This window comes from Chanos chanos, chromosome 8, assembly GCF_902362185.1.
Source record: "Chanos chanos chromosome 8, fChaCha1.1, whole genome shotgun sequence".
Lineage (NCBI taxonomy): Eukaryota > Metazoa > Chordata > Actinopteri > Gonorynchiformes > Chanidae > Chanos > Chanos chanos.
Genome location: NC_044502.1, coordinates 9,687,260 through 9,700,021, shown reverse-complemented (window position 1 = coordinate 9,700,021; position 12,762 = coordinate 9,687,260). Strand labels below are relative to the sequence as shown.

Sequence of the window (12,762 nt, the reverse complement as noted above, 5' to 3'; positions counted from 1 at the left end):
GGAGGGGGAAATAGTCTGTAGTTTCTTGTCAATTGGATGAATATTCATTCCCTAGATAGTCATTCTGATGGGAGCCACCAGCTCCAACTGAGCTTTTGGGGCACTGTGCGTTCAGGCCTCATAGTTCACTGAGCAGAGGATCCTGGGAATTACAGTCTGACAGAGAGCCAATGATAGATTTGGCAAAGCAGAGAGGACTTGTGGTATTTGTTTTCTTTTTTCCCTTGTTGTTTGTGCTGTGCAGCCGTTGCTCTCTCTATCTCCCTCTCTCCCTTTCTGTCTCTCTGTCTCTCTTTCTCCCTCTCTCTGTCTCTCTCTCTCTGTCTCTCTCTCTCTCCCTCTTTCTCACTCTCACTCTACCTCTCTCTCTTTCTCTCTCTCTCTCTCTCTCTCTCTCACTCTCTCTCTCTCTCACTCTCTCTATCTTGCTCCAATTTCCCCAATGTATTACTTAGGATCGCTGAGATGATGTCTGTTTAGATCTCTAGAATATTCATGATTACTGCACAAATATGCTCCATTTTCATCCTTAATGTTTTATTGATAATTAGTGGAGTTGCAAGCTTATTTACAGCAAACCCCTCAACTGTGCTTTACATTTCTTTGATGGAAACATTTGACCAATCACAACACAGGTACACTTATCTATACTGACTCCACAGATGAACGACTTTGCTAGAAAATCTTTTTCTTTCTTTCTTTCTTTGAGGGCAATTAGCCTGTGCAAGGCACCAAATGGAATAAAGCCAACAATAGCTTAGTGTCACAGCAGAGTGAGACAGTGAGAAATACAGCCATAATGACTCCAGGCTCTGTATTCTGGGAAGCTACATAAAAAATGACTGCTGCTATGAATGATAGCATCCATTCACACAATATATGATCATTCAATCAACACACTGTCTTTCTTTTCCTGCCCGCATGGTTTTAGATTATGGTTTTGTTTATTTATTTGACATTCTTTCCGGTAGATTATACATTTATTTATTTATCTATCCATTTATTTATTTATTCTTTTTGATCCATTTGAGACGCAAACCATAGTGTTGTCTGAGGATGATTCAGTTGTTTAACCTGGCAGACAAGACATACTTGAAAACCGTTAATGGCAGATTATGTGATTACGGTGAGGAACAGTTTACGTTATACATACTATGCTTTTTTTTAAAAAAAAAAATTCTCCAGGGGCAACGCGTGAGAAAGATCACGAGAGGATGATGAAAGCTCGCAATTTGACGCGTGTTACTCTTAGCTTTCGACAGGAGACTGCGGAAGGGTGTTGGGATGTTTTCTGTCAACCTCCCCTGAATAAGAAGCGGTATTTTTACGCTGAATGCGCGGTTGAAAAGTTCATGCTGTCCTTTGACATTTTTTGATGGCGGATGGAGAACCGTTCCCGCAGGGCAACGCTTAGATTGGCGTCGCTCACTACACTACGGGTGCCAAGCCTGTCAGAGCCTTACACCTTTCAACGTGCCCGCGCGTACGGCAAACATTAGCGGCGTTGGCACGTGAGCCAAACGTGATGTGTAAAAGAAACATTAAAAAATAAACACGGGTTTGGGATGTGATAGCCTCACGGCTGTGCTGTGTTTTTCGGTTGAAGCATTGGAGCAATGCCAGGGCGGCCAATGTTGGGGCCATACCGTTAGATTATGGGAGTCTTGCCATTTCTGTTTGCGGGATTCCTCAGCGTGCTATTGTACTTGAAGTAGCAATGGGGAAATTGGGTAAAAAAAACAAAAAAAAACAAAACTGCTTATCCGATTTGCTGCACCACCCAGGACTGGCTGTGCTGGAAGGTTCACTGAGTCACACCAGGGAACACATGGTGGCTGTCTGCTAGGCTCACTGCTCCACCACAGATCCTCCATCTCAGACAGCTTTGCTCATCCTGTGGCCTGCCAGCATTTGTATGTGTCTATGAGTGTGTGTGTGTGTGTGTGTCAGGGGGGGCAGCAAGACTGTTTTAGTTCAGTCTGTATGTTTTTTGTTCGTGTGCTTGGTAAATAAGTAATTGAGTACTTCTGTGCTAAAAAGCGTGTGAGTGAGTGTATGTGAATGTGTGTGTGTGTGTGTGTGTATAAGTACGTATTCAAAACTGTCTTCTCGTGCCCACTTAAGACCCTGACTGTGGTGGAGCTGAATCTGTCTGATTAACTTCTCATTATCTAGATTTGCTGTGCTTGCGTGTTCTTGCCTTTTGGAAGCGAGCTGTCAATTCCAGGCAACGAGTTGGACTAAATGTGACGACTCATCCTACGTGGAGTCTTCCATAAGAGCGTCTGCCAAATGAATGAATGGAAATGTAGAAAAATCTTCCACACGGTGCCCGAGGCAGGAGGGAAAGGAGCTACGGAAACTGGATCAGGGATTTTTTTTTTTTTTTTTTGTAGGTTGTGGATTAGCCTGTGCAGCTTTAGACGTCATTCTCCAGACCTGGCTGTACCTCTCCCTCCTTTTCTGTGTCGCTCTGTTTTGACTAGCAGAGGCAGGCAGAACATGACAAGCCTATCAGTGCCGTGCACAAGAGTCCGTCTTAAACACCCCACGCCGCCCCCACCCCTCCACCCCCCCCCCCCCCCCCCCCCCCCTAGACACAGCCCCACGGCCATCGGTGGCCTACATCCTAGTCACCATGTAGTGAGCACTTAGCAAGGGTGGATGCTTTCATTACTCAAAATTCTCTTTTTTTTTTTCTTTTTCAACTTTTTTTTTTCCTTTCTTTATCAGTCGAGTGAGCGTGTGTTTGTCTTGTCTGGCTTGCCCGCGACCATCTCGATTCAATTTACGGAAGCGGACAGAAATTGTCATACATAATTCACAAGTGTTGCACCAACTGAACCCCATCTTGAGGAACGTATCAAAGGAAAGCCAGTGACTGTTTGAAATCTGCAACAAAACACCTCGTCTTATCCTGAGGCGCAGTGTGACATCTTTCGGGGTGTCCTGCCATGGAACGAACCACGCGGGATCAAAAACGTTGATTAGAGCTTGTGCTGCAGATATTTTTTTTTTTTCATCTGCTTGAAGGTGTTTCATAAGTGGTTTGCTCTTTTTTTTTTGTTGTTTTTTTATCAAATAATAGGATTTTTTTTTTTTTTTTGGTTGTTGAAATTGGTTTGCTGTTTTACATGTGCGCCATTGTTCTTTTTACAAATGGGAAAAAGGACCCTCGGAAGTGGATAAGATTAAGCACTTGACCAGCGACTGTAAGAGCGCTCCCATCTTTGTGTTGGTCTAATTAGATAGCTCGCCTTTCATGAAGAAAATTAGTGTGTCAAAAAAAAAACAACCCTATTCATATGATTACTCATCCAGCACAACTAGGTGCTTTATTTGCTACTTTCTTTCATTTATCCCTTGTTTCACCTGACAAAAAAAACTATTGAGATCAACCTGTTGAGATTTCTTTTTCAAGGGGGACCTGAAACAAAAGCACAATAGCAAGACAGGGTAGAGGAATGTTGAAGGTAAACACAGACACTTAAGAGACTAGAAAAAAAAACAGCCAATAATTAAAAGAGCCAGAAAGTAAGAGTGATCCTGCAAATGTAGCTACCTGAAAAGTACTGAGGAGAACTTCTTTTGAAAGATTAAATTTCCAGACTGGATGTTAACTAGCTCACCACTGAATTTCCAAACTGGAAGTTAACTAGCTCACCGCTGAATTTCCAAACTGGAAGTTAACTACTTCACCACTGAAATTTCCAAACTGGGTATGTCACTAATTTTTTAATGTTCATGAATCAATTAGAATTTTTATTATATACATACTCAGTCTACTCAAGTACACTTCAGTGCCCTGCCACATCCTTAGTGCCTGTGAATTATGCTCCCTCGGTTAAACACAGACGTCTCTTCATCCGTGATGTGCAGTGTAACCGCTGTTTTTAACTCGTGGCTTCTCCCCCGAGGGCTTTAGAGTGCTATGATATCACCACTGGTACTTTGGAACACCTGCCTTTGGCAGCCTGCCTGAGGGAGAGCTATCTCCCCCCCCGTAGCCTTCAAAAGCGTGGTGCCTCCCTCTGTCTTTCGGATCTCTTCGAGATCTCCCACAGAAGAAAGTAAACAAATAAATAAATAAAAAATACCACAGTACTGCAAGAACACGCTGGCACATACACAAACCGTTGGGGGGGGGGGGGGGGGGGTCAGGTCTGGAACCTTATAGCCCGGGGAAAAAAAAAAAGAAGCTCCTTTGTAAAAGACGCTCGTTTTGCAACCAAACACACACGCGGATGAAGAGATGAAAGAAGTTGTGATTCAGGGGGGATACAGCTACATCACAAAACTCACATTCAGCTTCTCCAAAGCAACTGTATGATGCTTCCGTTTTGATAGTATACAATGCGAAGACGGTCTCCGTTACCTCAGGAACGTGTTCGATTAATGTTTCAAATGACGAGTAAAAGTACAAAATGGCTTTGGCAAGCAGACAGCGGCAGATGTTGCAAACGCGCTGTACGTGAAGGAAGAGAGGAATATGGGAACGCAGACGCAGCCAGCAAGCACTTTTTTTTTTTAAAGCAGCTGGAGGATGTTTATCTTTTGTCTTATTGCTGGAGTAGCACATTCGGATAATTGGAGTTATCTTGGCTTGTTCTCCCTAGCTCCTCTGCCGCGGTCTGGTTATTTTGGGGAGCCGGCTGAAACGTGGGTCTTGACTGTGTTTGTATCTATTAATTCTGCAGATGCCCCGTTGGCTTTGTCTGTCTTGTCTTGCTCACTGGGGGTTAGCGCAGTCAGATACTTCAGGCGCTGATCCAGTGACCCTAAGGGCTCTAACGGGTCTGGTCCCTGCTCTACCGAACTCCAGCCCTGCCACAACAACAGAGCTGAGTCAACATGCATTTCAAATCCCAAACTAGACCACTCAAATCACAAAAGGCTTAATGTCTGTCCAAGAGAACAGAGCATCAGGTCAAATACGTTTTGGTAGTGTTTTGGTAGTGTTTTGATAGTGTCATGTTTTCTTTTTGTGGGGGGTGGGGGGGTTCAAAGGAGCTTTTGGATCTCATCCTCATCCTTATTACTATGATGTGGAAATGCACAGATGTTTGAGCAAAGCCAGTTTTACAAAGTTTTGGCTTGGAAAGGGGAGAGAATCATCAGCTGAAGTGGAAATTCACAGACACGAAAGATTGGTTTGAAGCAGGTCCTGTAAGTAGAACTATCTTATGACAGTCTTTCATTCAGCCGCGGTTTAGGGTGCTCTCATTTTGCCAAATGGAGGTATGATGGGGTGCAGGGTAGGGGGCTCTTTGGTGCAGTGGCTGTTTAGAAGATTTTCAAAGTGTCACTGTGATATACACGATAGGTACTTTTTTTTTTTTTTTGCCAAATATGCTCTTAAAGTCTGTCAGTACCCAAAGGCACTCATTCAAAATATGAGACATCTTCTATTAGCCAAGTAAGCCAAGTCTTACTAAAGCCAAGTAAGGCTTTTCCTTTCTCTGTCTCTCTGTCTCTCTCTCTCTCTCTCTCTCTCTCTCTCACACACACACACACACACACACACACAGACAAATACACATTAAATCTTTGTACTGTTACTGTTATGTAAATGATGGGTCTATAGTGTAAGTTCTGTTCTATTCGCGCGAAGTCTCTGAAAAGTAAGTTCTCTATCTGTGTGAACACAGGCAGGCAGATTGTGATGTGAATCCAGAGCTGATAAGAGGACTCTCAGATGTTCATGTTGGCTCGGTCCACCTGCTTTCAGAGGCAGTAATTAGCATTGTCTGCCTCCAGACCTAATTAAATCACAGATACTACAAAAGATAATTCATATATTAAAAAAAAAAAAAAAAAGCAAGCATTTCGGAGCGCCTCAAAAAGAGCACAAGCTTGGCTCAAAGGACTTGAGTTATTCAGAGGATCCCAATTGTTTCCTGGCAGGAGCTGCAAGTCGTTGCTCTCTTTTGAAAAGAACATTGTGATAAACTCATAGCCAACGACACAGACTAGAGGAAGAACGAGTGTACAGGGAGGTTAGGGAGTAACAAGACGACACAGTTTTACACAAACATAGCCTGGTCCTCATCATGCCTTATTTCACTATGGAGATGCGGTTTTCTCTGCTTATTATCATTTGGTTCCTCCATGGAGCTAGTGGCTTTATGCGGAGTGCAGAAAGGTAGCTATGGTGATGGTTACTATGTATAGACCCACAATGCTGGCAGCAGAACTTTAGAGCAGAAGGTCTGTTTTGCTTCTTTGTATTGCACATTTGTGTCCCATATGAATAAAGAAGTACCAGTGATACATTTACATTGATATGTTTAGATTGATTTATTGATTCGGACTGATTTATAGATTTACTGGAGATGTAGAGGTCATTTAGACAGAATCTAGCTTTTGGATTTTCCTTTCCTGCAGGACTTATGATTCTAAGAAATACCATGCCCTTGAGTTCTTGAAGTCGTGTCAAGCTTGGCCCATCATCCTCTCTGGTGGTTGGACAGAGCTCTTTGGCATAGGGCTGGCCCTAATTAAGGCTTCCTTTGGGCTCCATTATGTGGACCAACTAATTAGATCACCACCATGGTGGGTCAAGGCCTTCACAGGGAGGGAGGGGAGAGAGAGAGAGAGAGAGAGAGAGAGAGAGAGGATGGAGTGAAACAGTGTGACTCATGTTTTGGAGGCAGAGAGATGGAGTTAGAAAGAGAGAGAGAGAGAGAGAGAGAGATGGAGAGGGAGGGAGGGAGGGAGAGAGAGAGGGAGGGAGGGAGAGAGAGAGACGGAGAGAGAGACAGAGAGAGAGAGAGAGAGAGAGAGAGATGGTGAGAGAAATGGAAGATGTGGGGGAGGGAGCGACTAGGTCGGTAATAAAACAACATGACTCAGGACCACAGAGACTAAGGTAGAGCAGAAAGGAGGCAGGGAGAAGAAAGATGAGAAAAGAATAAAAAAAAAAAAAAGTCCCCTCGTCACCATATCCCTGTGATGCATGTCCATTGTTGCCGCGTCTCGTAAATAATGGACAGCTCTTGCGTGATGTACACACTTGCCAATCAGCTTTATTCTCTAGGCTCAAATACAATTTCCGCCGGTTTTGCCTCAAATAATCCAGCATCTTATATCAAAATATCAGTCACTCTTTCTTTCTAGGAGAACATAAGTTATGTGTCTGAAGACAGCAAAGGAGCAGTGCTAAAAAAAAGATGCCTCAAGGCTTTGTAATTTCTGTAACAATTTTTGCATGACTGCAGTGTCTTGAACAAGAGACAATAAAGTTGTTTTTTACAATTTATGTACGCTGTTATGAATATTTAAACTGAGTCCTCCTCGGTCTTGTGTAATTTTCAAACAGAAAGAGTTTTGGTGCATATATTAGAGGATTTAACGTGTATGTATGTATATATATGTGCAGAAAACACGGTACTGGACCCATGGGCTCATGAATATTTGAAAGGATTCATTTATACTGTCCCCTTGGTTTGCGCGCACACAGAGGGTTGGTGGTAAGACCCACAGAATGTCGGTGGTAAACTGATTGGCTTTGGTAGAGGAATTGAACTGTCAATTTCAATTAAGTTTTGAGCTGACAGATGAGCAGACTCCAAGCGTGAATACCTCTAAAATGAAAAGTGACCAGTGCAAAAATTGAATGCACACATTTTAAAGACGAGAGGAGAAAACGGTTATACAAATCGACTAAAATACACGTGTGAATTGAATCTCTTTCTGCTGGCATTTCCTGTGGAGACGCACTTAACAGCCCTACTACGCTCTGCCTTTATTCAGGAGGAGAACTGAACACATGTATGTATGCAGAGATGGTATATAAGGCTTTCATGTATGCACGCACAAACACTTGAACGTTCACAAAGAGATGCTGACAGTCATAAACACACTGCTTGACTGCATGATGCATTACCACGCAGCCTGTTGAGAGCTTAATGACACATGACCAGAACCCTCTGGAATTCTCTCTTTCTCTATGTGGTTCCATCATATGTCAAAGGAAAGTTTGATTTTGAATCTATATTTTGACATTTTTATGAGTATGCTCTCTGATAAAAAATAATTATTTCAAAATGTCTCGGGCATATTTTTTGTCCGTGGGATAATATGGATAATACTGTAATGGCTTTAATGGCAGCATGACACACACACACACACACATACACACATACACAAAAACCGTTGCACATTCTGTCCTTGACAGCTGCTATTTATAAAAATTGGCCAGAGTTCTGTGTGACTGAGCACTGATTGATACTGCTTCTCTCTGCGGTGTCAGTCAGTGAAGTGGCTGACATAGATAATGTTTGCATCAGATATGGGTGTATCGATCATCAAAATGCACAATAACCACTGCAGGGGTAACTAAAACGTGTTAATTTTCTGTGATAGCCGATGAAAGCTTAGTTTTGAAAATCATGCCACTTCTAGAAAGTTGAAACAGAGAAGCAGAGCCACTGACACGGTATATGAATGATTTAGAATAATCTAAATTATGATGCATATAAACCTGTGAGCCTTCCATATTTTTGTCTGAGGTTTTGTTAATTGTCACTCTGATTTTGTTTTCACCCGTTTGTTTTCCCCATGCTTTCTTTTTTATTTTACAGCAGGTCTGCGGCGTCAACAATTTTATGATAGTCCAAACTACACTTTATAACCATATTTTGTAGGCACATAAAAACAGCAAACAGAAGATGTTTTCATAGTTTGTGTAACTGCCATTTTGTAGATGCTTCAAAAGCTGATGAAGCTTGCAGGCTTTCAGCTTTTATTGAATCTGAAATTCTATTAAAGACAATGGACAAACCTTTTTATTGTTAATATAATGATGGTGTCTATCCGATGGTGCCTTGGACATTTCAAGAATATTAGTTATGAACATGTAAAATTGTGAGTTTGATTTTTGTTTTTTTATTTGACATCTAACCAAAAGTAAACACTGACATTAAGTTCTGTATCAGCAGGAAACTGGAATAGATACAGAACTATAAAATTGTAACTTTCTACTTAACATCTTTTGTCAATGCACAATGACAAATAATAATAATAATAATAATAATAATAATAATAATAATAACACCTTTTTTCCCTCTCTCTGTCTTTGACCCCCCCCCCCCTTCCCATCCCCTGTACAGATTGCCAAGCTTCAAGACTGACCATTCGATACGGGTCTACTCACATAACTGAGACCATGAGTCGTTGCTCTAGCAAACGACGCTACAACCCTGTAACACGAGACACCTAGAATGGGGACTGTGTCTGCTGCAATGTTGGCCATACAGCTGTGACTGCCTTGGAGACATTATTCCTCAAACCAGTGTCTTAGTGCTCTCCATCTAATTGCTGTCACCTGTGGCCTGGGATCTTATTTTTAGCTTCTAATCCCCTCCCCCCCTGAATTCTTTCCTTCTCCTGTGGTTTTATCAAGATAAATTAAGTCATAACCCTAAAAATGGCCAGCAGGTTTTATCTCCCTCAGACTTCTCCATCCACTCTCTTGTTCTTCCTTCTCCCTTTGCTCTTGCTCCACCACTTTCCCAGCATGGTGGAAGGCGATTGTTGGCTTATTGAAGGAGACAAAGGCTACGTGTGGCTGGCCATTTGCAGTCAGAACCAACCTCCATACGAGACAATCCCACAGCATATCAACAATACAGTGCATGACTTACGTCTGAATGAGAACAAGCTCAAGGCTATCATGTTTGCCTCACTGAGCCGCTTCACCAACTTGACAGACCTCAATCTCACAAAGAATGAGATTTCCTATATTGAAGATGGTGCCTTTGCTGGGCAGGCCAATCTTCAGGTTTTGCAACTCGGCTACAACAAGCTGACCAATCTCACTGAGGGAATGTTGCGGGGCCTTGGTCGAATGCAGTGCCTCTTTCTGCAGCACAATCTCATCGAGGTCATTGCCACTAATGCCTTCTGGGAGTGTCCAAGTCTCAGCAGTCTGGATCTATCCTCCAATAAGCTGGCAAAGCTGGATCCCTCCACCTTCTCTGTTTTGGGACGGCTTATGGTATGTGAGCTGGCAGGGAATCCCTTCCATTGTGGCTGTGAGCTGTATAGCTTTCTTACTTGGTTGCAGGACTTCAACAATGTCACCCACACCTATGACAGGCTACAGTGTGAGACTCCCCGGGAGCTCTTTGGCTACCCTCTGCTAAGTCCAGTCACCAACCATGGACGCAATGCTCGCTCGATCCTGTCATCCATGTGCAAGGATGGGGTTATTGTACCAGACATGACCTCCCTGCCTCCTGACCTGGATGCTTCAGGCTTGGGATTAGACATCTCAGAGAAGATGGGACCTTACCACGAGCCTACTGCTTCATCTACCACCAACCCCACCTCCATCCCAACTATCAAAGTACAGACTTTATCACTCCACTCAGCCTCCCTATTGGTGCAGATCCCTCGGCCCTTCAGCAAAATGTACATTCTGGTGCAGTACAACCACACCTACGTATCTGATGTTATGAACCTGAAGAAAAAGAAGGAGCTCATCACCCTTAACAACCTAAAACCCAATACAAACTACACTTTCTGTGTTGCTTCTATTCGCAACTCGCAGAGGTACAATCACACATGCATGCATTTTGCCACTCGTGCAGCTGGGCCGAATGATATGCCGCCTAACCCCTCTACCACCACCCATTACATTATGACCATTCTGGGCTGCCTGTTCGGAATGGTCATTGTGTTGGGTTTGGTGTACTACTGCCTCCGCAGGCGGCGTATGCAGGAGGAGAAAGAGAAATCCATCAGCGTCAAGAAAACCATCTTGGAAATGAGATACGGTCCAGAGGCAGCGGCTGCCGCAGCCAATGACCCTTCAGCCTTACAGAAGCTGCATGAACAAGGCCATCATCAGCACCACCATGGCAAAATGCCACCCTCCACTTCCTCCAGCTTAGGCATGCTTCATAGCTCAGCCAACACCAGTTCATCACGGCTATCCTCCCTGCCTCAAGTGGAAAAGATGGCTACTGCCTTCTCAGAGGCTATGGCCACTAGTAAGGGTAACTATATGGATGTGAGGACATCAGCAGGTGGGGAGGAGCGAATCAGGGATGGAGGAGTAGTAGGGGTGGGAGAGGAAGTCATGAGGGAGGGGGGTGGGATGGACGTGGGTGAGGACTCTGATGATGATGGCCGGGGCTCAACTTCAGAGATCTCCACCATTGCAAAGGAGGTAGACAAAGTCAACCAGATCATCAACAACTGTATTGATGCACTTAAATTGGATTCTGTAGCAGTTGCAGCTGCAGCAGCAGCAGCTGCTACCACAGCAGACAACTCTGCCTCTCCACCTCCTTCCTGTGTCACGTCACTGGCTCGGGGGCTCATTCCCCTTTCTCCAACAATCACAGAGACATGTCAGATGCTTGCCTCTCCTAAAATCCCCCCTCCACCTGCCATTCCCCTGGTCCTGCCACTATCTGAGAGACCAGGAATTAGTGGAGGGGGCTTTCTGTCCCCTCCATATAGGGACCCACCACCTGCAACAGCTGTGCGCCCCTTGCAGAGGCAGCTGAGTGCTGATGCTGCGGTTGTTGTTCCCAGCTCTGTCAAGAATCGGTGCAGTGTCTCCTCTGGGGGATCTGTCAAGAGTGCTCGCGTTTTCAGTCTTGACGTCCCTGAGCCTTGCAGCCCGGATGCCTGCAAGTACCCAGAGAAAGGCAGTCCCCTGGGGTGTGGGGAACCTCTGGACAGGCTTCCTCTGGTGGGTGTTCAGGGAAGTGGTGGTGGCGGGGGAGGAGGTGGCAACGGGGGAGGAGGGGGTGGCGGTGGTGGCAGTGGTGGTGGGGGTGGATGTGGTGGTGTAAGTGGTGGAGGTGGGGGCACAGCGCAACAACACCACCTAGAGGTGCACCCAGATTACCACTGCTCAGAGCACCGACACTCCTTCCCTGCCCTCTACTATGAGGGTGCCATCGACTCCCCTGCCCAGAAGCCCTCCTTCCTCAAGCCCCTCTCACGCACCAAGAGGGACGCTGCCTATTCCCAGCTCTCACCACGCCATCACAACTACTCGGGATACTCCTCCAGTCCCGAGTACTCATCAGAGAGCACTCTAAAGATCTGGGAGCGTTTCCGCCCGTACAAGAAGAGTCCTAGGGAGGAGGCATCCTACATTGCAGCCGGTCATGCCCTCCGAAAGAAAGTCCAGTTTGCTAAGGATGAGGATCTGCATGACATCCTTGACTACTGGAAGGGGGTGTCGGCGCAGCAAAAACTGTGATGGTTAAGAGGCACAACAGCAGGAAACAGGAGGGGAGTGGGAGCTGCTGGCTCTTGAGACAGCAGAGCAGATTCCATTGCCAGGTGCTTTGTCCCCATAGGCCATTGTAGGGACAAGTGTTTGAAAAAGGCAGAATGAAGCAGGTGTTCCAAGTCTCATTAAGGCATATATCAGCAACCAACCAGAACTGCACAGAAAACATGTTACTTAAGCAGCATCCAGTCTAGAGAAATTCTTTTACTATTCTTTATTTTTACAGTGCATCCCACCTGCTTTCTTTTAAGATATAATTTTACATGATAATAGGCTAAAATGAAGAATTAGTGATGTTTGTTTAGGAGATGCCTGAATCCTCTCTTCTGAGAGGTATTAAGTGATGCTTATCATGTTAATTGTTCTCAACTTTAATTAGCAAGTAAAAAGCAGGTGTGGATTCACCATGGTTGGAGCTACAGGCTAAAACCTGGACAGCCCCCAGTCTATTCTCAAGCTGAGTGTAGTCATTGATTCGTGACACCTACACATGTTCTGTACAACGT

The 12,762-nt window shown here is 44.6% G+C and overlaps 1 protein-coding gene across 1 annotated transcript; it reads left to right on the top strand.

Moving 5' to 3' along the window:
- Nucleotides 1-9,427: 9,427 nt before the first annotated feature.
- On the top strand, nucleotides 9,428-12,223 carry elfn2a (extracellular leucine-rich repeat and fibronectin type III domain containing 2a). Its single transcript, XM_030782616.1, has one exon. It carries the CDS (start codon nucleotides 9,428-9,430, stop codon nucleotides 12,221-12,223), a length of 2,796 nt encoding a protein of 931 aa, XP_030638476.1.
- The last annotated feature ends 539 nt before the right edge of the window (nucleotides 12,224-12,762 follow it).